The sequence below is a fragment of the Trichogramma pretiosum genome, unplaced genomic scaffold (assembly GCF_000599845.2).
Source record: "Trichogramma pretiosum strain Unisexual culture from Peru unplaced genomic scaffold, Tpre_2.0 scaffold30, whole genome shotgun sequence".
Classification (NCBI taxonomy): domain Eukaryota; kingdom Metazoa; phylum Arthropoda; class Insecta; order Hymenoptera; family Trichogrammatidae; genus Trichogramma; species Trichogramma pretiosum.
Genome location: NW_019641675.1, coordinates 967,436 through 991,101, shown reverse-complemented (window position 1 = coordinate 991,101; position 23,666 = coordinate 967,436). Strand labels below are relative to the sequence as shown.

Sequence of the window (23,666 nt, the reverse complement as noted above, 5' to 3'; positions counted from 1 at the left end):
TTTTTTTTTTTGTTAATTTCATTACGATTTGCCTGGGTTTTTCTTCTCAATTCTTCGACGGTACGTAATAATTCATACCGTAAAAACGCATCGCCGCGTGGATAAGACACTCGAGACGTCATTTACACTTTTATCACGAGAAATGCGCGTCGCGCGAGTACATACATTGATTGAATGTACAGAGTCATACAGGCTATAATTAGATTCACCCAAGCCTCTATGTATCTCGCTGATTTATCAGGCGGTGAAAAGCAAGATGAACGTAAAAATAAAATAAACGAAGGAAAAATTAATTGATCCGCGATGTTGCGTCAATCAGGTGCATATTTATAAGCTCGAGACGATTATACGTGTACGCGTGCATATTATTACACATTTTATTGTCGCGCGCTGCGCGCATTATTATATTTGCCACACATGCCGCTGGCGGTGGCGACGGCGGCGCGTCTCTATTTTATAATTTCGACGTCAAACTTGGGGATCGCGAGCTTTTTTAAACGTTGTACATGCGCGCTAGTTAATAACCAAGGCGACCGAAGAAATGTGGCGCTCGCTGACATCGGTAAACAGATCGTTTTGAAGTCTGCAAACGATTTTCATCCTCTTTTTCTTCTCGCTCGCGCTTTCGTCTCGGAAAAAATCGGTAATTCGAAAATGTTTATACGACGATGAACTAAAAAAACTATCGTACGATTGTGCAATTTTTATCAACGAGCGTACAAGTATACGCACGCGCGAATTTGCGAGTTTAATGCATAAAACGGTGCATTAAAATGAACGCGTAATCGGAACGCATTCCGTTAATGAAACTGCACGGCGCGCTTATCGTCGCTATACATATAACTATAACACTTTATATATCAACGACGAGTGCTCGCGGCGTACTGGAAGTGCGTGTTTATTTTTCGAGCCCAGACAGCTCGAGTAAAGAATCGAAATCCTTCGATGCTCCATTTTTTTTGTCTCAATCATCAAGAGCATTCCAAGACCTCCAAAAGTATTCAAAGCGGCGAAGTCAGTGTCAATGTCTGTGTATTAATGGCGGGCCGTCTGCGCGTATACATAAAAACAATGGCGAGAGAGCCATGATCTATTTGTCATAATTATGTACCGCGATAATACGCTCGCGGTGTGTGTATAATTATAAAGTGCGTTATTTACCCAAAAGAAATCGTGACGCGTTATTTGTTGAAGCCGATCGGTAAACAGCCGAGCGAGAAGCGAGAAGCGCACAAGTTTCGAATCCTTTTGTACAAACATCGCCAGACTGGCGCGCGTTAATTAAGACTCTACTGCGTTAAGCTAAATTCCAGAGCAAACATTATAGCGACTGACGAGGCGTACATTATATACCCCAGCGGGTGGCTGTGAGAGACTTTGGCAGGGACGGAGAAGGAAAGCAAAAAAATAAGAAATAGACTCGATTGTCAATAATAGAAGCGCATTATTTTACGATCCTTACCAGCTGATTAGGGTTTTAAGTTTAGATCGCGGATGAATGAGTGACGATCGTGACGTCGCATGCATGTATATTAGAGTGGTCCACTTTTTCAAGAAATTTTTGTATCTCGGGGGATCCATCGGAATCTGAAAGTTTGAGGTTTAAAATGAATTTTCCTTTAAACTAGAACTCAAAAAAATGATTTTAGATGGTGTCGATGGATTTTTGAAGTTTAAAAACGTGCTCCAAAAAAGAAGCTAAATCGGGCTACTATTCGATTTATTTCAAACTTTATTCAGAGTTTAAAAATAATCTTGACAATACATTTTCTTACGTGTTTTTGTCTGCAGAATCGAGTTCCGTAGTCAGTTCCGTAGTAAACACGTAAGAAAATGTATTGTCAAGATTATTTTTACACCCTGAACAAAGTTTGAAATAAATCGAATAGTAGCCCGATTTTGCTTCTTTTTTGGAGCACGTTTTTAAACTTCAAAAATCCATCGACACCATCTAAAATCATTTTTTTGAGTTGATCGTTCGCAATTATTTTGAAGGAAAATTCATTTTAAACCTTAAACTTTCAGATTCCAATGGATCCCCCGAGATACAAAAAATTTTTGAAAAAGTGGACCATCCTAATGTATATAATACAAATGACTCGGAAGCACTCGTTTGTTATATAAGATGTATTATAAACAGTCCGCGCACCCGTTGTAACTTGTACCGAGAAAGGCGAAAATTTTCCACGCAAACTCGCGCATTATATCTCTCGATGCGAGATCATTAACAGGCGTCAATAAAAATAAAAATTAAACAAGAAGCGAGCAACAATCAACAATAACAAAACGTCTCGATTTATAGCTCATCGCGGATTGTCATATCGGAATGATATCGGACCTAATCCCCTCGACAATTGTTACTTATCGCCATTGCATCATACAATTTGCATGTCTGCGGAGAATCTGAAATTTTCATTTATGATTCAACGCGTATTTGAGTATCTTTTTGTGTACCGATTTAATCGATCGCGTAATAGGATCGTAAAAAGTGACGAAACGGTCGCAACGAGCGAGCTATTATCTCGAGACTCGAAGTTTCTTTGTTTTAATTTATTTCGGCTTCTTCTTCTTCTTCTTCTTTTTCGTTTATCAAGGCGGGTGTTATTGTCGTTTTCTATGGTAACTAGAAATCTATGTGCGTGCTACCCGCGCATGGAACTCTTAGTATGTAATTTAATATATGGAAATATTTTGAAAATAATAATCAATCAAGATATTATTAACTACAGAAGGCGTATATAGATGACACTAAAATATTTCTTGTACTCACATGAAGTTGGCTCTAAGAGGGTTCAATTCGATCTATAATCGCAATGGCTCTTATATTAATTAGATTAGATTAGATTCACCCAACGCTGCAGCCAAGAAAGCAAAAATAGGTCAATGTTTCGATCCCTCGACATAGAGGCTAATTCGTTACGATGATCTCCAATGAATATATCTACAGCTGAATGTGCTCGCGATCTTATGAAAAAATTAAATTAAAAATTGCTCGATTAACGATGGACGAAATCGAGCGAGATAAGAAGAGGACACAGGACATTATGCGAGCGCGTGATGTATAATGACGATGGCATCGATGCGTACGTGTCGCGCGTCAAGATCATGAGTGCACACGATGACGATCACCTATGGCTAGTCGATATAATAACGACGTTGCGAACGATCAAGTTCACATCGTCCTTACATTACGCGGCGCATATGTGTCTACTACTCGTAAGACGTATAGTGACTTTGTGCTCTAATCCATCCTAATTTTGTAGAAAATGTGAATTGTATGCAATAGTTTTAAAGCTCTAAATTTAATACAGATTTAATGTAATATCAGACATTGAAATTGAAGTAACCGATACTGAATTTTGTTTGAGATAATTTTACATGAAATTTTCAAAAAAGCACCGAAAATGCACGAAAAACCAATCATGTACATTTTTTAAACGCAAACACTAGAAAAAAAAGTTCAATTCTTTCAAATTTGAACATTTAAATTGAAAATTAACGTTTTAATGATGATATATTTTTTCCGCTAATTGATACAAATGAAAATTCAATCATAATTAATGCCAGTCTCCACCACTAGATGGCGAGTACCTATTTATCTCTAAACCTGCTAGTGGCAAAGTCAAAATAAGTGTATAAATCAAAGCAGGGTTTGGAAAATATTCATGAAAGTTCTCATATTCTTTTATAATGGTTGAGGACGTGAGGCGAGAGTGAGGGGAGAGCTTGGTGGGACGACTACCGATTTCTTTGGCTTACGTGTCGTTGCTTTTGTTCATATCAAGTCAGTTATTAGCGAACTCACAGCTAATTAGCAAATTTTACCTCTGCTTAGAGTCGCCCTCGCAAGCTCTCGACTTAGTATCGGCTCACCGCTTTGGAGCCCAACTAGTCGCAGACATACACTTCTTTCTATTAATTTTTAATAAAGGTCTATTTGTTATTAAGAAAAGAATCTAATCACGAGTACGAGATTTGATTTGAACACAATACCCAAGTCCGACTCGTCGAATTACCTACAAACATAAACATCTCATAAGCTGTAATGATAAGTTAACCAGTTTATGTCTTTGTTGACTCCCACTAGCCAGTTTATTAACCAGTTTATGTGTCTATTGACCGATAAAATGTGCTAAAAACGACATGATTTTAGTTACTTTAATGGCTGGAAACTGGGTAATGTTCGATGGTTTTTATGCGCGAAAACTGGTCAAAAACTGCTCAAGCGTAGCAGCACTTGCGCTCGACGTATTGACATGTAATTTTATTATATAAACATTTCATTATTTTATGTATGTTATAGGTATACTATTGTACTTTTAAATTTAAATACTTTTAAAGTAAAGTGCAGCAGAGACTTAGTACTAATCTGAGATGTAAAAACATCTAAATATTGCTTAAAATCTAACCTTAATGTGAAAGTAGCTAAGCTAATTATGTTTATTAATATGAAAGAGAAGAGAACATGAAACATAGTTTATAGCTCGAGCTGCTAGACTCGTTTAAAAGCACTGGATGCATAGAAATAAAATCTACACTATTCTTCAATATCTTATTTCGTTGGCGTTCTCTATATTTTTTGTAACGCTTTTTATTTTTATTGTCATTTGGCACATCCATATCGAAATGTATGTATGTAAAGTAAACGAAAACTGTTATTTGCGGCTGTAACGAAGCTCTACTCGTCAAAACTTTGCCCGATTACACACAACATAAATAACCTGAAAATCAGCAGTCTCTTTAGACCGGCGCACATTAACCAGTTTTTGACCAGTTTAACGGTTTAATATATAGGCACAAAATGTTCATCGCGAATGGCCAGTTTTTAATCTTGTAACCATTTCAACTGATTAATTTTCTACCAGGGAGTTACATGAAACGATGCAGCTATTAAATCTGAAATTGTGAAATTCCACGCGTCCTCAGCTGAATAACGTCAACGTCAATTGGGGCGATATATACGATCTCGAAGACTTCAAAGATGCATTGTAATAAGCGCGACTCACGACGCGCGAGTATCGTGTATTAATACTCAAACGCGCAGCAAGTCCAACGACTGACGTCCTTCGGGGTGAATGGCAAATATCGCGTGCGAATATCGATGCCGCGGCTCTCATGACGTGCCGCGTATGTGTATACTTAGGACGTCTGCAGCTTACACTCGCATAGACACACACACATGCGCAGATTGATATCGATAATTAAGGATGCGTAAGCGTAATATCGTCCTGGTTGTAGCGCGCGATTAATACACGTGCGCGGACACTTTTCGCCTTGGAGATACGCCGGCGGGCGGCTTTTACGCGCGAAAAGTCACACGTCACGGCTACGTGTGTTTATAAGGCGTGTGCGAGTGTGCGTCGTGCGCGTGTACTACGTAATGTGCAGTGCGGACAACATTGTTTTCACTGCACTTGCTTTGTACGTTCATTATGCATTTATAATATTAAATTAATTATTATTATAAATTATCAAAGCGAATGTTTAATTACTCGACTAGTGCGCGCGGTATAAGTAGGCGAGGCGTGCTCGAGATGAGCACGGAACGAGGTATACATAAATAGGATGCGTGCTCAATTGCGCTGTAATTATGCGACGTGCTTAAATGCGCTCCGAAAGATGCACAAAACGACGTCGAGTCCCAGTGTGAATAAAAAAAATCGCTGCACGATATCGGCTCGTTTATGTTTACAAAACCGCGAGATCAGCGATCTCGATCGGTACAATTAATGTATACGCACATCACGATGATGCGCGACAATTTTGGAGCTCAGATACTAATCGTATGAGATTGTATTATAATAAGATGCCGGATAAAAATCATTGAACACAAAGTTGCAGATGGTGAAAGATTTATGAATATTTTTTACATATTCAAAATGAAAAGTCTTCAGAGAGGTATAGTGCGTGGATTTTCGCGTGTATGCGTGCGTTTTTAATACCAGCCCAGCCGATATCTCACGTGTGTACCTCACATTGCACGTGCTGCCGTGAATTATTAAAGCGACGTGCAAATTGAACAGATATCGAGTCACTCTCGAGTATATAGTTCGGATATAGCAATATTATTACGATTGATGAGTAGAAAGAAGAAGAAAAACAAATTTTAAATTTGTTGAAACGCGAGAAACGTTTACTTCTGGCAAGAGATCTGGTGGCTATGACGCTCGCCGTCATTTAGTTAAGTAATGACTGTAACGAATTAAGGCAGATACATTTAAGTCATAATTGGATTCTCCGACGAGGATATGAAGAAAAAAGAAAATCGTTCGCACGTGCGGGGAATTTTCTTTCGCCGGTCGCAGCTGCACGACGAGTTACAGCAAGCGACAGATTGAAATAAGAATCGCGGCTTCGCGTTTCCAGCACGTGGTCGAATTTTCTCTCGACTCGATCTTGGGAGAGGGCTGCGTATTATCGTCGTCAGTACGATTATGCGCACGACGATCGGCAAATGAGAGACATTGTGTACGTTATCATCTGATGTCCTCTTTCCGCGGAGTCATTTCCCATACGTCTCGTTGCAGCTACATTATACTATCGTCCACGCTCATTATTACGTAAACTTTTTGGCGAAATTATATCGTGCGGCTGTACATCTGTGCCATCGCTGCTATTACATCCTTCGTTGCCTGTGTACGTATGTATACGATAAGAGTCAGTTGCGACGCGAAGACACGATAATGAACAATGCCGATCATTGTTCATTAACTGCCCACTATACGCGACGACGCTCCTTCTCAGCCCGAGCTGTGAAAATAAGTCGAATCATTGACTTATTGTATAATATAAGAAAAACAATTACATGCCTTCGCGAAATGGCATATATAAAAGAAAAAATTAAAAAAAAAAAGAAAAGTAAATGGTTTACCGTAGAGGATCGTTAAACGTGCATCGCGCCTATGTAACGCTGCATTTGTAAACGTTGTTGTGAATATGTACGTATATTAAAGGTCGCGAGTCGCAGGGAATAATTAAATATTATATTATACACAGTGAATTCATGAGATTTATGTACATCGACGCGTCCACATAATACTTATTTACATTGCCGACGGTCGCGGCGCGATGCGCGCATTTGTCATTATAATACTCGAGCTGTATAATAAAATTCAAATCGAGTCCACCCATTCGAGAGCGATGTAATTTCGAAAATAGACTCGCGCACAGGATGGACGATAAAAAGCAAGAAAATGTAAAATTTGTATTAATCTGCAGCGCGAAATCTCGCATCTTATGCATACGTTTTTGCACGATATATAATTTATACAAATATAACGCGCGCGCGCCCGAGTACACAGGTATGATTTATTTATTTATGCTCCGGCGGAGAACTTGAGATATTGTGAATGCCAAGAGAGGACAACGTCTCGCGCGCCTGACTCAAATTGTGACTGCAGATACCTGGAGTCCAAGCATCTATCCACTATTTTTCAACATTAGCTTTTCAACGGGACTTTTATTGTACGAGCGTCTAATTTTTACGATCTCGAGAGGTGGATTTTTTTTGTCTTTACTTCCTTTCAAAATATTATAACGGGAATACACGTATGTCCCCTGACACGTTCGCTCACTGTCTTTTATTCGAGTCACGTACATTTTTGAATTTTAATAGTCGCCAATTATTGTCTAATTCGGTTACTTAGGATTTTAAAAATGAAATTAAAAAAAACGCGTTACATCAAACTGCGAATGCAGTCATGCTTCTCAAGAGTTTGGAACTATCAGGAATTTTTCCAGTTTTAAACGTAATTCTGTAGCGATTGCTAATTTAATTATTTTCGTTTTTAACTCTATAAATAATTAAATGAATGAGCATAAGAATGTTACGTTTTAGTCGTTACAGAGAAAAATTATTATCAGACTCTTTCCTTTTGCCAATCGGTAGAATCATTAGTATCGGAAAACATGATTTCTCGTCCTCAGGTAATTCTAAATAGCTATTAGGAAAAATATTCAACAAAATGTTCACGCTCGCTTTTTTTTCATTTTTCTGGGACCAAAGTGAGCAATTATCAACGTCCGTTATACAAGCACCTAACGATAAAAATTTGCAATCGTGATCGAATTGGTCGATTTCCTCAAAATAAAAAAAATGACATTCTTAGGCGAAAGATGTTTGTCAATGCATTGGCAGCTGTTTTAAATTTATTTTTTTGCCTCTATATCGTAGAATAGAGTGATGATTGATGATGACATGAAAATTCCATGTTATATTTAAACTATTGTAATCACCTGTGATCGTTTTCATACCATGAGTTCTTTTCGATAACATTTAACAACAATATTTCAAGAAAGCATATGACAAAAAAAATATCACGTGGACAGTTTAGGAAAAAATCGGGATGCTGCAACGTTAATGAGTTCAAAAAGGTGAGAAATTGAATCTGTAGCAACAGGATCATTTTCGTAAAAATTTTCAATATTTCTTTATACAAAGTATGTGGATAAAATACATTTTTTTTGATTGTATAAAAAATGGAAACGATAAAAAGTAATTTATACATTTACTTATTTACAGTCAACATTATACTCCATAAACGTAAATACTTAATAAATAAAAGTATTCTAAAATATATAAAGTTGGTTAATTTGGATCATCGTCTGAGTCAAGTTCACTGCTAGAACTGTTCTGAATTTTGTTGGGAATGCTATTGGATATTTTAGGATGTATTATTTTATCCTTTTTACTAGTTTCACTTTCACTATCACTATCACTATCACTATCGCTGTCGCTGTCACTGTCACTATCGCTGCTGTCACTGTCGCTGTCAGTACAGCTGCTGCTGTCACCACTGGATGACGAGCTGTCACTTTCAGAGTCCGTAGAATCGCTATCACTGTCATTTTTTCTGAAAAGTAAAAATAAAACCAAAATTATTTATTGTAGTCTGCAGAATTAGTCTTTTTTTATTGCTGTTTTCATCACATACCTTTTTCCAGCTTGATCGAGAGCAAGTTTATCTATACCATCTTGTAATTGATCCAAGTTATTCTCAATAATCAAGTCATTTTGAGTGTTATAAGCTGCTACTTCTATCATTTCAAGATTTAAACCCATTGCAGTTTTTTCTACCTTGACCTAAAAAATTTATTGTTATTACTTATTAGATTATATTTGATTAAATTAAGTAAAGGCTACTTACGTTTTTAACTCTATTTTCCATATCTTCAATTTTTGAATTAGATATTTGCTGCAGCCAAATAAGATAATCTTTTATATAAAGTTGATTTAAAATATATCTTGGTTCTGGTGAGTTATTGAATAGAGTATAAATTTCACAAAATTGTTTGATGACATACATTTTACCTAAAAATTCAATTGTAATGAATAAATTGTATAAATCAACGAAATTCTAATAAAAACTCTATAACTTAAATTACCTAATTTCAAAACTTTCTTAAGGTCCTCTAAAACTGCTAGTGCAAGATTCCAATTTCTTACTTGCGGATAGCACAAAGATCTTCTTACTCCACTGGATATAACATCATCGATGCTTGAAAAAATCTGAAATTATCATTGCATTATTTTGAAGGTATATTAAAAATATAAAAGTTATTTAAAAATTTCTCTTCATTACCTGAAACCATGACAACGTTGAACTCAATTTATTAATTGTCCAACTGCTAACCACATTATTATCTCCAAGCGTTACTCGACGATTATAACAATGGGCAAACAAAATATCAACCATAGAATACAATGCAGCCTCAATTTCTTCTGCGTCTAATAAATATTCCTTGTTTGGTAATTCTTTCAATATATCCTTTTCTTCTCCATTAAATTTTACATCTGATGCGATTATAGTTTCCCACTCATATGACAAATAAGGCTCAACAACATCAACTTCCATTAAATCAGCTGTGTAATGATCTGCACTAAAATCTGAACGCTCTTGTTGCTCTTTCAAAGTTTTGCGATCAACTTCTGGAGTTTCATCAGGTTGGGGTAGATCTATGATTTCTTTAATCCAAGAATCCTACAAAAAATGTTGTTGTAATAATTGCAATTAACATGAACTTTTATTATTTAATTCTTCAACTCACTTCAAAATTATTCAGAGCTCTGGTTATTTTATTAGCGAATCCATATCTAGGAGAATTTTGTAATATTACTTGCTTTTCTTTTTCCACATTTTGATCGATGTACCACTCATCGCCACCATCTGGAGTCATGATATTTTCATCGTCACTTTTCTCTTGTGTACCAGACGGTTCATTTTCATTTGAACATGGATTGCCTAAAATTATATATCCAGTTTAAATATACCGATAAAAATTTGAGAAAATTGAGTAAAATAATTACAATATTAAAATACATACTAATAACTTCAATTGTTGGAACAGTGTTTCTTTTTCTTGCTGGAGCTAGCAAAGTTGTTATCATATCTAAATTTTCAAAATATTCTCCTTCGTTAACTTTGGAAAAAACCAAACGAAATTCACCTTTTTCACAGTCATAAGAACCTTTGGAGGAATCAGTCTCTGCTATATCTCCAGGGAGAGATAATCTATAAATTAAAATTTTAGAATTTAATTGGAAGAATGTTTAAGAATTATCCACGAAAAAAGTCTGTAAGCTTACCTCAAATAATACGGAGTTGCATAAAATCGAAAATCATTTTTTTCCACGTGCACCACTGCTTCCTTGATATTTGCGTAAGGAGCATGAATAATAAAAATCAGCTCCGTATCCGTTTGCGAGATTTCGAAGCGTGGAGTGAGCATTTCTGGACAATTCTTTGAAACAAATAGGAAAAAAAATATTCAACTATACCGAAATGATCACTTGATAATTGACATTCGAAAACCACGTGTTTGAGAACGCGTTCAGTTGTCAAATTGTACTCGGAGTTCAGTGCTCTGTTATGTATACATGTACAGTTTCACGCACAGTGCATACAGCGACCCGAGACTATCGAGACGTTGAAGACGGCAGCGCCTGAGGTTGCGCGCGCAGCTAAGAATGCGTAAGAACGAGAGAAAGAGGGACAGAAAGGGAGCGAGAGCATGCAGTGGCTGTGGCCACAAATGAAAGTCAAAACTTTCGAAAGAGCAAACTTCCATTGAATGCAATTGAGGGCACAATCGAAGAGGTCACTAGTGTGCAATAATGAAAATAAGTCATGAAACAGTCGCAAATTTCAAGTACATCTTTTGAATCTCCTTTACAGTTTTAGATAAATGCCAATAAAAAAATACCGCGACGGGTAACATAATTTGATCTATTTTTTAAAAAGTTATGTAAAAAAATTATGATGGCATAACAATTTAATAAAATATATTAAATTTAAAAATATTATACCAAACGCGATTTAAGAATGTCTATTAATCACTCGAGAAAATCAATGGTATACTACACCTTCATTTTTAGCTTTTTGCTCTTAACTTCCGGACTGAGTTCATTATCACTCATACTGCTCCTTTTGCCGAGAGCCATTGCATTCGGGTAAATTAAATATATATTTTGAAAGAAATGATAAGTGAATCTAAAATCTATACAAGTTGTGTAAACTAATTTCTCTGGAACTTTCAACGTCACTGTCACTACAATGTTTAGTAAACACACAAATGTAACAAATGGAACAATCGAAACATTTATATTGTTGAATAAGGTCTAGTTTCATGTCATGTAAATGTAGGAGAGAGCGGGGCTCGGGTATGCTAAACAATCATTTTGAAAGAGTCTTCATGCATGCAAATGTTTATATAATATATTGATAGTTTTATTTTCATTAACTGAAATTTTAAGCTCGAGAAAAAAAGATAATGTCTAAATTTTTCTCATCAATTTTCAATGATAAAAAATTTAAGTTGATTTTGTAGTGTGTGAAAAATTGCTATCGATTCATTGGCAAAGAACTTCTTTTCAAAAAAAATGATTGTTCTTATTTTTACTTATTAAATAATACTCTGACGTTTGGTACCGCCACTCTATATTATTTTTTTCGCCGTCGATCATAATCAATCGATAATCTCCTAGTTGCCCATACCAGATCTATACTATATCGATCCCAGATCATGGACTCCCTACGTTACCGATACAATAAATGTCACGTTACTAATTTTATGGTCAAAGCTCCTTCGCAATAAAGTCGCCTCGTAATTAATCAACAAAAAGTGAGATGTGTGTACACGTCTTTTTATGCGAGGAAAAACCCGAAGGTGAAAAAAACTCATAGTTTATTGATAACAAGCACGATTCAATTGAGAATCGGCCTCTACAGTTAATTCCAAACGAGAAAATTGTAAAATTATAACGAGTAAGTTTTTTCTTCTTAAATGTGACAGAGAGATAGAGATTTATTTGAACTAATTGACGTGTGTTCAAGCCGCCAGACGTACCAAGAATAACGTAGCAATAAACTTTTAATAACAATATTCGTGTCGCTTAGTAACGCATGACTTCTTTTTTTAAATAACATTTAAATATCGAACAATAATGGTAATTATTACCGTAACGTATAAAACAATTCAATTTTCATTCGAGTCACAATTTTAATTAATTACAACAATTTCATTAATACTTTGCAAGTTAGCATTGAGTCATTATAAATATGCACTGTTTAGTATCGTTCCATTTAGCTCACTGTACTGATTTTAAACAAACGATTGTATCATCTTTTTGTAAACAATTATGTCTTATATTGAACGAGTAAAGATAGGGCCCGTTGAGTGAGGAAAGGTCAAGAATTCGGGTAACAGTTGGTTTGTCAGGCCACTCGAATTTCACGACCCAATAACAAATCAAATATCAGCAGGTTTTTAGCCCGCCTGGAACAACGAAGACCCCGAGCGAATATATATAGCCGGTAGACAAACCAATTGCTCTCGCACTCTGTCATTCTGTCCTCGGACTTTTACTGTAAAACACAGCCATGGATCCGTTGTAAAAAATAATGAGTATATGTCAGAATTTTTTTTTCTCCTTCTCTCTTTTCCTTTCGAACGCTTCAAGTCCATGAATAACTCATGGCAAAGAACTCAAGTCCAGCAAGGACACATTTTTTATGCTTTTTTGAACCTTTGTATTTTTGCTGAAAATAGGGTCTGGAAAGTTTGCGACTAAGCATATTTTACACAAATTTTAACGAACTTTCCAAATTCGGTGTCAGATTTTCGAAATAATAAACAGATCCATAGTGATAAATGGTTTTAAAAAAAAATTGAGAATTGGAAAAATATTTTTCTTTTCAAATTTTCACATGAAAATCGTTTAAATTTTGGCGTCTTCGAAATAAATAAAGTGTCCATGGGCCCTCATCTCAAAATTATAACGATTCCAATATTAGTGAAATATAATTTTAGGTACACAAAATGGCGACTGGAATACGAAAATATATAAAAAAACCTTATGCAATTTTCAACTCAGAAACAAAGGATTCTTAGAATTGAGGAAAAAATTTTACTGATGAAAAAGTTCTTTGATTACGAATGTGCATTTTACTAGGTATAATACGTGTATCCAAAATTCGTGTAAATATTTTACAGCTGCATTTTACTCATAAATGCCAAGTTTTTCTTTCGTGAGTTTGAATTAAAGATAAATAATTCAAATTTGTTACGCGAAAAATTTAGTAGTCGCGAAAATCTTTGCGTAAGTTCAGATATTTTCGGACTTTGAAACTTTGAATTTAGATTATGGGGATAGGATACATTTAAATCCAAATCCTGTAATACTTTTATAAGCACAAGTTCAACATACCAAAAAAAAATCACCATGTATTTTGCGATAGAAAAAATTCCAAAAAAATAAATGTCGAGTATGTTAGCGAATGTTTTAACTAAAGCACTATAAGAAGCTCGATTCTCTTAACTGGAAAATTTTATTTAGAGCATATTGTAAAATACTTTAACATGGTAGTGTTTAAAGTATGTTGTCATATTTTAATAATTCGACTGTTGTATTTTTATTCGTGTATCTGAGTGTAAACTCGATGTTGACATTAGACCAAGCGTAAGTTTGTGTATCGGTCAGTATTGATAGAACCCTGATTATTCTCAGACGTCTCACACATCAAATTGCTATAGGAATTTAATCTATTTTAAATAAAATATCTGTAGTATTCATCAAATATCCAATAAATTCTAAAATATTATTTCATCAATATCTGAGCATTAGGTGTAAGAAAAAAATGTTGGCGGATTTATTTGATGCAGATTATTTTGTATGGGATGCGAGAGCTATTATTAAATTACAAAGATATTTATTAGACGAGAGAATTGAAATGGAAGATATAGAAAATAATGAAAAATTAGAAAACATTCTACTTGCGACAGTAGAAACGGCCTTTTTTGACAGAAATCCTATTACACCTGAATTATTAGACGCATTCAAGGAATCGATTCTTGGGCTTCAAGTGGATTATTTGAATACAGTTAGACTGTATCGTATAAATTATATTATATTGAAAGTCGCTTGCGTTGAATATCTCCTATATCCCCACGAAGATAATGAAGAGTATAAAAAGATATACAGTTGTGACGAACAAAAAGTGACCGAGGTATATAATAAATTGTTTGATCTTCCAAAGGACAATATACCCGACAATGTCACAGTGACTGCGGCTAAATCTTTTTTCAGTTACGATATACTTGTAGATGATAATGACTACTTAGAAACTATAAGATTGTATTTGAGAGGAATTGATATTAATTCCAGAGAGTTAAAATACATAAAAAATAGATCAGTTGAATTCATGTAAGTAAAGTTTTGAAAAATAGTTAATTAAATTTTATTATCTAAAATTTTATTTAATTTTCAGTAATGATATAATTCGTGTGTACCAGCAAGTACGGTCCAATCAACCAGAACTTCTTACGTCCGACTACCCCAAATGTGTCATCAGTTAGTTCCGGTCCCATAAATATCAATGAACCATGGATTTACTCAATGTTACTCTGCTAAGCAGATATAATTAGCACAAATACCCAGTTCAACTTCTCCCGAGCACGAATTATAAATTTTAACGATGATTCTAAGTATGATGAATGTTTTCATTATCAAAAAACAATTTCGCTAGAAAAATAATGTAAAAATTATAAAAAAGGTTTTTAAAATTACGAAAGTTAAATGAAGAAAAAATAAACTAAACTTGTTCTACTGTAGAAATTAAAAAACTAAATGTTTCTTGATGCAATGTAATTATTCTGTTGATCTTAAATAATATAATTGTACTTCGAATTTGATAAAAGAAATTTTTTTAATGTATTGTGCAGTTTTTGAAATGTCAATAAAATATTTAACCAATTTTACAGGTGTTCATTTTTTTTTAAATATAAAATTAAACTTGATTACACAAATTTTTATTTGTATTATTTTGAAAATGAGATGAAAAATTTTTTCACATGCGATTAGAAGTAGGGCAATGTACATTAAGTTTTCTTATTACCATGCATTACATTTCATTATTGCGTGCATCAAATTGTTCATTAAAATATTTTCAAAATATTCTAATTGGTTGTTCTGAGGAAAAGTTATCAATGGCGCTATAAAACGCGCTACGTAATTACGTGCTATATAATTTTAGGAAGAATATTCTTTCCTCCCGTTTATTTAAAAATGTTGAAAACGACAATCTCAAAACGATTTTTACATAGGTAGTTAATACGTTCATACTAAACTTCGTCGTACCAAAAAGTGTTACTATGACACTTGTAAATTAATATTTTAATTGAAATGATATTCCACCATGCAGACAAATTGGTTTCAATCATCGTATATATAACATCAATGCATCATCGAACTCAATTGTGATTTTATTTTTAATACACAGCAATTTTTAAATATGTAACATAAGTTAAAAAAGCAGTTTACAAACATTGTATGCTCAACGATCAGTTATTCACATTTAGTAATAAAATAGCGATAGCGTACTAAACTTGTCAATCAAAAAAGCCAAGAAAAAGAAAGTGTCATCCGTGAGAGATGAAGACACCGCACCGCCGTCAACTGATCGTAATGTATGGCATGTTTCATTCACCTGCATTATGAGTGCCCTATGTATGCTGAGATAATCGTGAGCGATGTATGTACACATTTCGTGGGGAACGCCTCTTTTTGTTTCTCTCTTGGTAGCAACAGCATGCGGGTGTATAGCCGGAGGATTATTGCTATGTTTGTTAAAATTCTATTCACTGACGAATGTTGAAATTTTTGTTTCCATTTTCTTGGAAAAGTACACGATGAAAAATATTGAAATTTGCACCGGTTGTTTAGAGCAGTAAAAAGGAGAGCATCATTGACCCGTTTTTGGAAATTCAGGATACAAACAAAATTGAACAAGTTCAACTTTTGGTACTCTTACGGTAAAAAATAAGTCTTTGGCATTGCCTTAAGCAAATTATTTGGAATTGATAGTATTCGAAATTTAAATTGACATTGGTTTCATTACAGATTTTTGCCCTGGAGTTAACAAAATATTTTTTTATACCTCCGTGAATTCTCTTTTGAGAAATATCCACTTTATGAAAAAAATTACTAGAATAAGTAACTCTTAGCATCACTTAAGGAAGAAGAATTTGTTTTTGATAAACTATTTATATTTATAATTTTCATATATTTTAATGATCACCTATGTAAGTGGCTATGTCTCGTTAATAAAGAAAACGAAGTATCACGTGGGCTATTCATACAGTATACATACAAAATAACAGTCGTAGTGTTTGAAGTTTGATCGGCGGCGTATATTCGTAATATAATTTTCTCCTCGTACAGATGTGGCTGCTGCTTCTGATCTCTCACAGACGCTATTGTTGACGATCAAGCCTCGAACCCGTGAGCGTGACACTCTGCATTAGCATATTACAATAGACATGTTACATTGAGATGTGATTATCCGATTTTTGATCGCACGTGGGTTTTTAATGTACTACTATTTTTCTATTTTGTACTTCTGTCTGTATGCGAAGTTATTTCACTTCATAATTTTCGGGACATTGATTCTTGGACACAGCAGGGCCAATCATGTCTTTCATCAATCTTTAGCTGGAACTTCAATTTTTTCGATGATTTTTTTTCCTCTTACTTCATTTACTTCAAATTGAATCTCTTAATCCTATCATGTGCTTCAATAGGCACTCGGTTTTCTTTCCAGTAATACGTACATTCAAACGGCTTTTTCACTGCTCGTAGTGTATGAGTAGCTTTCACAAATATGTAGCACAGACCAACGTGAAAAGATTATGTATCTTTTGGCAGTTTTCGTACAAAATTATATTCGCTTAAAATTCGGACCCTTCGAGAATATGATTGTCTATGTATTTTTTACAATCTTTGAGATTTCACGGAAAAAGACAGAAAAAATTTTTTAACTTATTTTTTTTTGTCTGTGCGGTTACTTCGAATGAAACTTCACGAAAGAAAAAGACAAATAAAGACCGAAAAGAAGCTTTTTGGTAGGTGATATTTATTCATTCATAATTCGATCAATTACACTGTATTGATGCTTTTAGCTTATTAAGCTCTTCGAAGAAAGGAGCAGAAGAAACGCCCATCATCTGCAGCTTGTAAGACTGCAATTAAATGTTATAATTATTTATTGTAAAATGAAAATTTTATAAAACAATTATGGATTTACTTTTTTTTACTATTAAGAACTTTTACAAATACACTGAGAGGAACCCTGCTGTGCTATAATTCCTATGTTGGCTGGGAAAAGTTTTCAGAGTTAAAGTATGGTTGTTTTATATTACAAAATATTTTAACCATCGAAAATTACTATTGTTAGACTCTGAAAATTTTTCCTAGCGAAAATATCAACTTTAACTCTAAGCATTCTTAGTATACGAGTATTTTCAATATTATGATTCTATTAAGGTAGTTCCCTCAAAAAAATGACTATCGATAAAGGGTCTTGAAATTTTAACCACATATTGTTGACAATACTTTTCATATGTGTGAGAAATTTCAGAAAATTTAACCAAACCATTTTCGAAATATAATTAATCAAAGTTCGGTACTTTAACATGGGATCCCTATGCTAGCGTGTCGAAAAGATGCTATTTTGTGTGACAATAAAAAAACGCATCGATAAAATCTTTTCATAAACTAGGAGATAATTTTTCAGTATGTACTAAAACATATCTCAAAAACTGGAAAAACTTGACTAAACAGTTTTTGAGAAAAAACTGTTAATGTAAAAACATTGCAAAAATAAAAATTTAAACTTTTTGACCTGAAACCCACTTTCTAAGGGTTTTAGGGTCATTTTAAACAAAAAAGTGCTCTTGCAAATTTTCTCTAAAATCTATTGTTCACGAGCTGTAAACGATTCAAATTTAAACAATTTCAAGCAATGAATCTTTGCGATTTTTTATTTCAATAAGTATGAACTCTACGAAAAATTGTAAAAGAACAAAAAAGTCGTAGAATTTGTAAAGGAAAGCGTATGAATTTTTTCAGATTTTTTCTAGACATATGCCCAAATTGGTCGGTCAGGTCTGAGGGAACTACCTTAAGTATTAAAATTTAAAAACTGCTTCTTGATGAAGACGTAGTAGAAAAATTTGGTTTAAATATTTGGAAACTACATTGAATTACATTGGTTTTGCTTTTGTAATTAACATTTATGGATTTAGTATTATTTATTTTATAATTGAACAGTTAAAAATATACAGATAAAAAAATCAAATCATTTTGCCACCTTTTCGTTCATTATTTTGTAATTTTATACAGGCCGTGAAATATTTCAAAAGCTTATAAAGGTAAAGGGTATGAGTTACTCTTTTAGCCTGATTTAAAAAAACAAATTTGGAAACTAAGTTATTTAACAAAATAAAAGGAGACTTGTTGTGAAATTGTAGACCCCAAAAAATCTTTATGTGTGTGCGTGCACGCGCTTGTGTTCGTGAATGTGCCGCCCCTCTAATTTTTTGTACCTGCGTATAGAATCAAGCGTCGAGCGTGTGAGTTTCCCTCTCTTCCTTACTTCGATCGGCGGACACCGAGTGACCGAAGATCGTAGCGCATGCATTTTCAGTATACCTCACGACACCAGAGTGTGAACATGGATAGCACAGCGACTGATTTTCGTGAAAAAGTGTGTGTGCGTGTGTAAGTCGGAGCTTGGAAGGGACAATTTTCAAGCGAAATAATGGCGTTTCGTGTGCATTGTGGCATTCGAAATTTTCATTTTTAGCGTTTGTTTTCACACATTCGTCTAATGCTCACTTTTTATGAGCTCTTTTAATCTTGTCGGTAAAAATTTTACTGGCAATGAATACGACGGGCAATTACAGGGCTTACATATTGGGCCCGCAGCGACTTGCCACTATTTTAATCCGGGAACACTCGGCCTTGCCTTATCCCGAAAGGAGGTTCGAGCCTTTCGCGGAGTGGTTCCTGCTGCCGATTAGTACGTCACTCCTTCTTCTGTCCTTGCTTACTCGGAAAAAGCTCTTAGCGTCTTGGAAAATTGTCTCGCGAATGATTTCCAATGATACACAGTTCTTTATTTCTTACTCCAATTCGTACAAAGTTTACCCTCTGGGTTTTTTGTTCACGTCGTGTCTTTGGGCGATCCGTATCCGACACTGGGCTTTAGCTCAAATTAATCCTTCGGTGTCCGGTATGGGTTCTCGTTGACGTGGCCATCTTTTTATCGGGGCGTCTTATACAAGCCCTACTTTCTGGTCAACTTATTTCAATTTCTTCGGCCTCACGGGTCTTTTGTTATTCGATTTTACAATATTTGTAATTTAATTTATTTCCGTCATGACTTTGGCCTATAGTACCCAAAGCCAATCCCAAAGTTCTTGAGTATTGTCGAGAACGGAAACATTTTCAAATGTTATCTTTGGCGTCGACCACTACCAGTTAATATTTTTCAACACTGATCTCGAATAATTTTTCTATCATTTTTATGTTTTTTTTACGCGGCAAAGTAGCCGCAAAGCAAATGTTTTTCAAATCTTTGTTGCTCAGATTTTGCGTAACCATGTCGCAACAAAGTAACGGCAGCCTGTTGCCTGATAACTCCATCAACGGGTCCAGTGCCCAGCGCAGGAAAAATCTTTGAGAAGTTTTTTCCAGCAGATGCGTTAGGCATACGTCCGCATAGATTTTTGGGACTTTTTTAAATTGTTTCGATCGCCAAAAGTCAATGCAATCCGAATAGGTGAGGCGATTTCTCGTTTCACCAGGCTTTAACTTGATAAAATCGTAGAGGGATATACTACAATTTATCATTAGTTTTTTCGCTTTGCTAGCGAATGTCTCGTCATTGTACCAAGATGTGGCGAACTTTTTTGACATCTCGAACGATTTACTTTCATCGAAAAATTATTTCCTGCCAGGATCATCTGAAACCAAAAATTCGACATATTTCTCAAAGGTTATATCCTTGGTTAGTGATTGATCGAAGGAAAAGAACAAAAAATTAAATTTGATGAATTGATAAGCTTCAAAAATTCCTTAACAATATTTTCACATGAAAATATGCAGGCTATGTCGAAGTGCGTATTTCCCTCTTCATCGATGTAATTTAAGTCGTATCTGTTAAAAATTTGAAAAAGCCTAATGACTGGATTTCCAATCATATAAATTGTGTTTAAGCCGAACAACAAGATGCAACGGTGTGATGCAATCCAACTTTGGCCTGCCATTTTCATCGAGTATGGGCTCGTCTTTGTAACCAGTGCGAGCCACTAAATTTACGAATCGTTTTCCTCGATGAAAACTCCACACTGATACGTGAATGGATTCTACGGAATCCATAAGCAGCAATTCAATTTCTTTGGGACAAAACATGTCCCGTAAATTAGCAAGTTGGACCTTCTCACTAATGATCATTCGATCGAGTTCAAATAGAAATCGAGCTGATCTCTTAATTAAACTTTTTTTCGTAACCTCATCAAATTATTTAATTTGCTGGACGTAAACATGATTTTCTCGTTCAGCTCTGATCGTTAACTTGAACTCTTTTCTCTATGTCATTAAATTTTCTAAGTTGCAGAACATATGGGGCGAAATTTCTCAAAACTCCTACCGCCTCGGGCAACAGCGTTTTTTAGCGAAATTGCTCAATTTCTAACTCACTCTAAACATGTAGCCGTTCGCTACTAACAATCTCTCTGAGGAGGCTGATAAACTCAGCGAAACGTTAGCGGCAATTTTAATAAACTTTGAGGTTTTTTGTTAATATTCGTGTTTGTTTTTCATTGACGCGTTTCATTGGCAGGAACGTTGAAGTTTGGGTGCCACCTTCACAGCCATTATAAATTATTTAATATACAATGGAAGGTGAAAATAATATATACACTCTAAAAGTACCTAAACGAACCTAAAAAAATACCAACCTGTAATTTCGATAGGAAATTTGCTCAGCTTTTCGATTTCGAGGTCTAATTTTCCGGAATTTTCCATTTTCACCTCGAAAAATGCAAGTAAATTTTCAAACTTGAATATCTGAAAAAGCGTACTTTTTTTGCATTTTTTATTGTTTCAATGGAAAGCTGAGGTTTTTTGCAGAAAATACAGTTGTTTTCAAAGTGTAATATTCATAATTTCTATGAAAGATACGAGCAAACATCCCTAAAAATCGAGTCGATTTCATCTAAACGAGGCATACTGTGTACTTCAAATGGTACCTTCAAATCTCAGCTGCTTCATTACAGAGGAAGAAAATGAACTTGCCGTTGCCAAGCTGGAGCGCGAGCTGAGCATTTGCACCACAACCGTTTCCAGAGTCAACGGATGCCCAGCTGGAATCCATAAAGATTCACGCTAACGGGTCAACCACGGGCAGTAAAACAGTATATGCTCCGCATATTTGTTTTCTGTTGGACAGGGAAGCCAAAAACTCACAATTCGGCTCACCAAGTTTAATGATGCGCTGCCCAACTTGTAGCGAGCATCGACTTGCAGATTGAATAAGTCATATTAATTGTCAATTATTTGTTGAAAATGTTGTTATAATTTACAATAATATATCACGAGTAATTTTTGCTAACATTGCTTATATTGTAACAACTGAAATGTTAATAATATGATATCTTATATATTACTCGTTAAAATTTCAGAAAAGCATTCTTACCTCCTCAATTTTTCTGACATTGATTTCTAATAATTTATAAAACATGTAATTAGTGCGTTTCACGGAATTTTTAATTGTAAAGATTAATGTAACTACAGATATATTTTTAAATAACACATGTAATGATCTAATAGGTTCAATGAGCTTGGCCAACATAGCTTTTTACAGTTGAATATTTAAACATTAGGAAAATTGCTAAAACGGCGTTAATTCATTCAGTTACATTCATTGATTAATGTTTGTACCCAGTATTATAAGAAATGAGCTAAGACTCATATAATTGCATATCGAAATCAAAAATATATCTAGAAAATTGAAAAAATCTTTTATCTCACTTTCAGAATAATGCATGAATAAGGCTTTAAAAAATAACGAACATCTGTAAACTCGGTTGAATACTTTATTGAAATTGCAATAAAAATATTTATTTTCTCAAATTAAAAATGTAATTATATTATTTAAGATTAAAAGAATTATTAGTATAGTTTTTTTTCATACAATTTTCATAATTTTAAAAACCTTTTTTATAATTTTTACATTATTTTTTGGTGAAATTGTTTTTTGATAATGAAAAAATATATCATACTTCAAATCATCGTTAAAATTTATAATTCGTGCTCGGGAGAAATTTGAATTGAATATTTACGCTAAAAATATTTGTTTAACAGAGTAACATTGAGAAAATCCATGGTTCACTGGTATATATATATATGGCTGATAAAGGACCAGAATTAACTGATGACACATCTGCGCCTGGTGGGCGCGGGAAGTTCATCTAATGCACTATTACTGAAAATTAAATATAATTTTAGGTAATGAGATTTAATGAACTATTTTTACAAAATGTATACTTACATTATTTCAATTGATCTATTTTTTATGTATTTTAACTCTCTGGAATTAATATCAATTCCTCTCAAATACAATCTTATAATTTCTAAGTAGTCATTATCATCTACAAGTATATCGTAACTGAAAAAAGATTTAACCGCCCTCACTGTGACATTGTCGGGTATATTGTTTTTTGGAAGATCAAACAATTTATTATATACCTCGGTCACTTTTTGTTCGTCACAACTGTATATCTTTTTATATTCTTCATTATCTTTGTTGGGATATAGGAGATATTCCACGCAAGCTACTTGCAAAATGATATAATTTTTACGATACAGTTTCAATGTCTTCCAATTATCAATTGAAAACACAAGAATCGTATCCTTGAATTTGTTTAATAATTCAGGTGTAATAGGATTTCTGCACAAAGAGCTCCCCACTGACACACGTAGCATATCTGTTAAAATAGTGTTATCTTCTAAATTTTCTTCTTCAATATCGTTGGCTATTAAATATTCTTGTAATTTAATAATAGCTCTCGCATCCCATAGAAAATATGCTGTACCCATTGCAATGAAATTTGCCAACATTTTTTCTTGCACCTAATGCTCAGATACCGATGAAATAATATTTTAGAATTTATTGGAGATTTGATAAATACTAAAAATATGATATTTAAAATAAATTAATTTCTTATAACAATCTAATGTGTGAGATGTTCGAGAATAATCACGGTTCTATCAATACTGACTGATATACAAACTTACACTTGGCCTAATATTAACATCGAATTTACAC

The 23,666-nt window shown here is 34.2% G+C and overlaps 3 protein-coding genes across 3 annotated transcripts; 1 reads left to right on the top strand and 2 right to left on the bottom strand.

Annotated features, from left to right (window-relative positions):
• Nucleotides 1-8,448: 8,448 nt before the first annotated feature.
• On the bottom strand, nucleotides 8,449-11,559 carry LOC106653099 (protein SHQ1 homolog). The gene is made up of 9 exons (XM_014372352.2): nucleotides 11,363-11,559; nucleotides 10,586-10,740; nucleotides 10,324-10,511; nucleotides 10,048-10,241; nucleotides 9,582-9,980; nucleotides 9,385-9,508; nucleotides 9,147-9,310; nucleotides 8,934-9,082; nucleotides 8,449-8,852 (listed from the first exon to the last, which is right to left on the bottom strand). Exons 1-9 carry the CDS (start codon nucleotides 11,438-11,440, stop codon nucleotides 8,588-8,590), a joined length of 1,716 nt encoding a protein of 571 aa, XP_014227838.1. The 5' UTR covers nucleotides 11,441-11,559; the 3' UTR covers nucleotides 8,449-8,587.
• Nucleotides 11,560-13,966: 2,407 nt separating this feature from the next.
• On the top strand, nucleotides 13,967-15,049 carry LOC106653117. Its single transcript, XM_014372372.2, has 2 exons — nucleotides 13,967-14,701; nucleotides 14,766-15,049. Exons 1-2 carry the CDS (start codon nucleotides 14,136-14,138, stop codon nucleotides 14,851-14,853), a joined length of 654 nt encoding a protein of 217 aa, XP_014227858.2. The 5' UTR covers nucleotides 13,967-14,135; the 3' UTR covers nucleotides 14,854-15,049.
• Nucleotides 15,050-22,625: 7,576 nt separating this feature from the next.
• Nucleotides 22,626-23,656, bottom strand: LOC106653119. The gene is made up of 2 exons (XM_014372375.2): nucleotides 22,890-23,656; nucleotides 22,626-22,823 (listed from the first exon to the last, which is right to left on the bottom strand). The coding sequence occupies exons 1-2, from the start codon at nucleotides 23,456-23,458 to the stop codon at nucleotides 22,766-22,768; spliced, it is 627 nt and encodes a 208-aa protein (XP_014227861.1). The 5' UTR covers nucleotides 23,459-23,656; the 3' UTR covers nucleotides 22,626-22,765.
• Between the last annotated feature and the right edge of the window lie 10 nt (nucleotides 23,657-23,666).

Excerpts from the sequence above, each read along its gene's own strand:
- LOC106653099 (XM_014372352.2), bottom strand. The coding sequence starts at position 11,440 with ATGGCTCTCGGCAAAAGGAGCAGTATGAGTGATAATGAACTCAGTCCG. Across the intron at positions 10,242-10,323 it reads TCCAACAATTGAAGTTATTA|GCAATCCATGTTCAAATGAA; the intron begins GTATGTATTTTA and ends ATATAATTTTAG. Across the intron at positions 9,083-9,146 it reads TGGAAAATAGAGTTAAAAAC|GTCAAGGTAGAAAAAACTGC; the intron begins GTAAGTAGCCTT and ends TAAATTTTTTAG.
- LOC106653117 (XM_014372372.2), top strand. The coding sequence starts at position 14,136 with ATGTTGGCGGATTTATTTGATGCAGATTATTTTGTATGGGATGCGAGA. Across the intron at positions 14,702-14,765 it reads AATAGATCAGTTGAATTCAT|TAATGATATAATTCGTGTGT; the intron begins GTAAGTAAAGTT and ends TTTAATTTTCAG.
- LOC106653119 (XM_014372375.2), bottom strand. The coding sequence starts at position 23,458 with ATGTTGGCAAATTTCATTGCAATGGGTACAGCATATTTTCTATGGGAT. Across the intron at positions 22,824-22,889 it reads AATAGATCAATTGAAATAAT|TAATAGTGCATTAGATGAAC; the intron begins GTAAGTATACAT and ends TTTAATTTTCAG.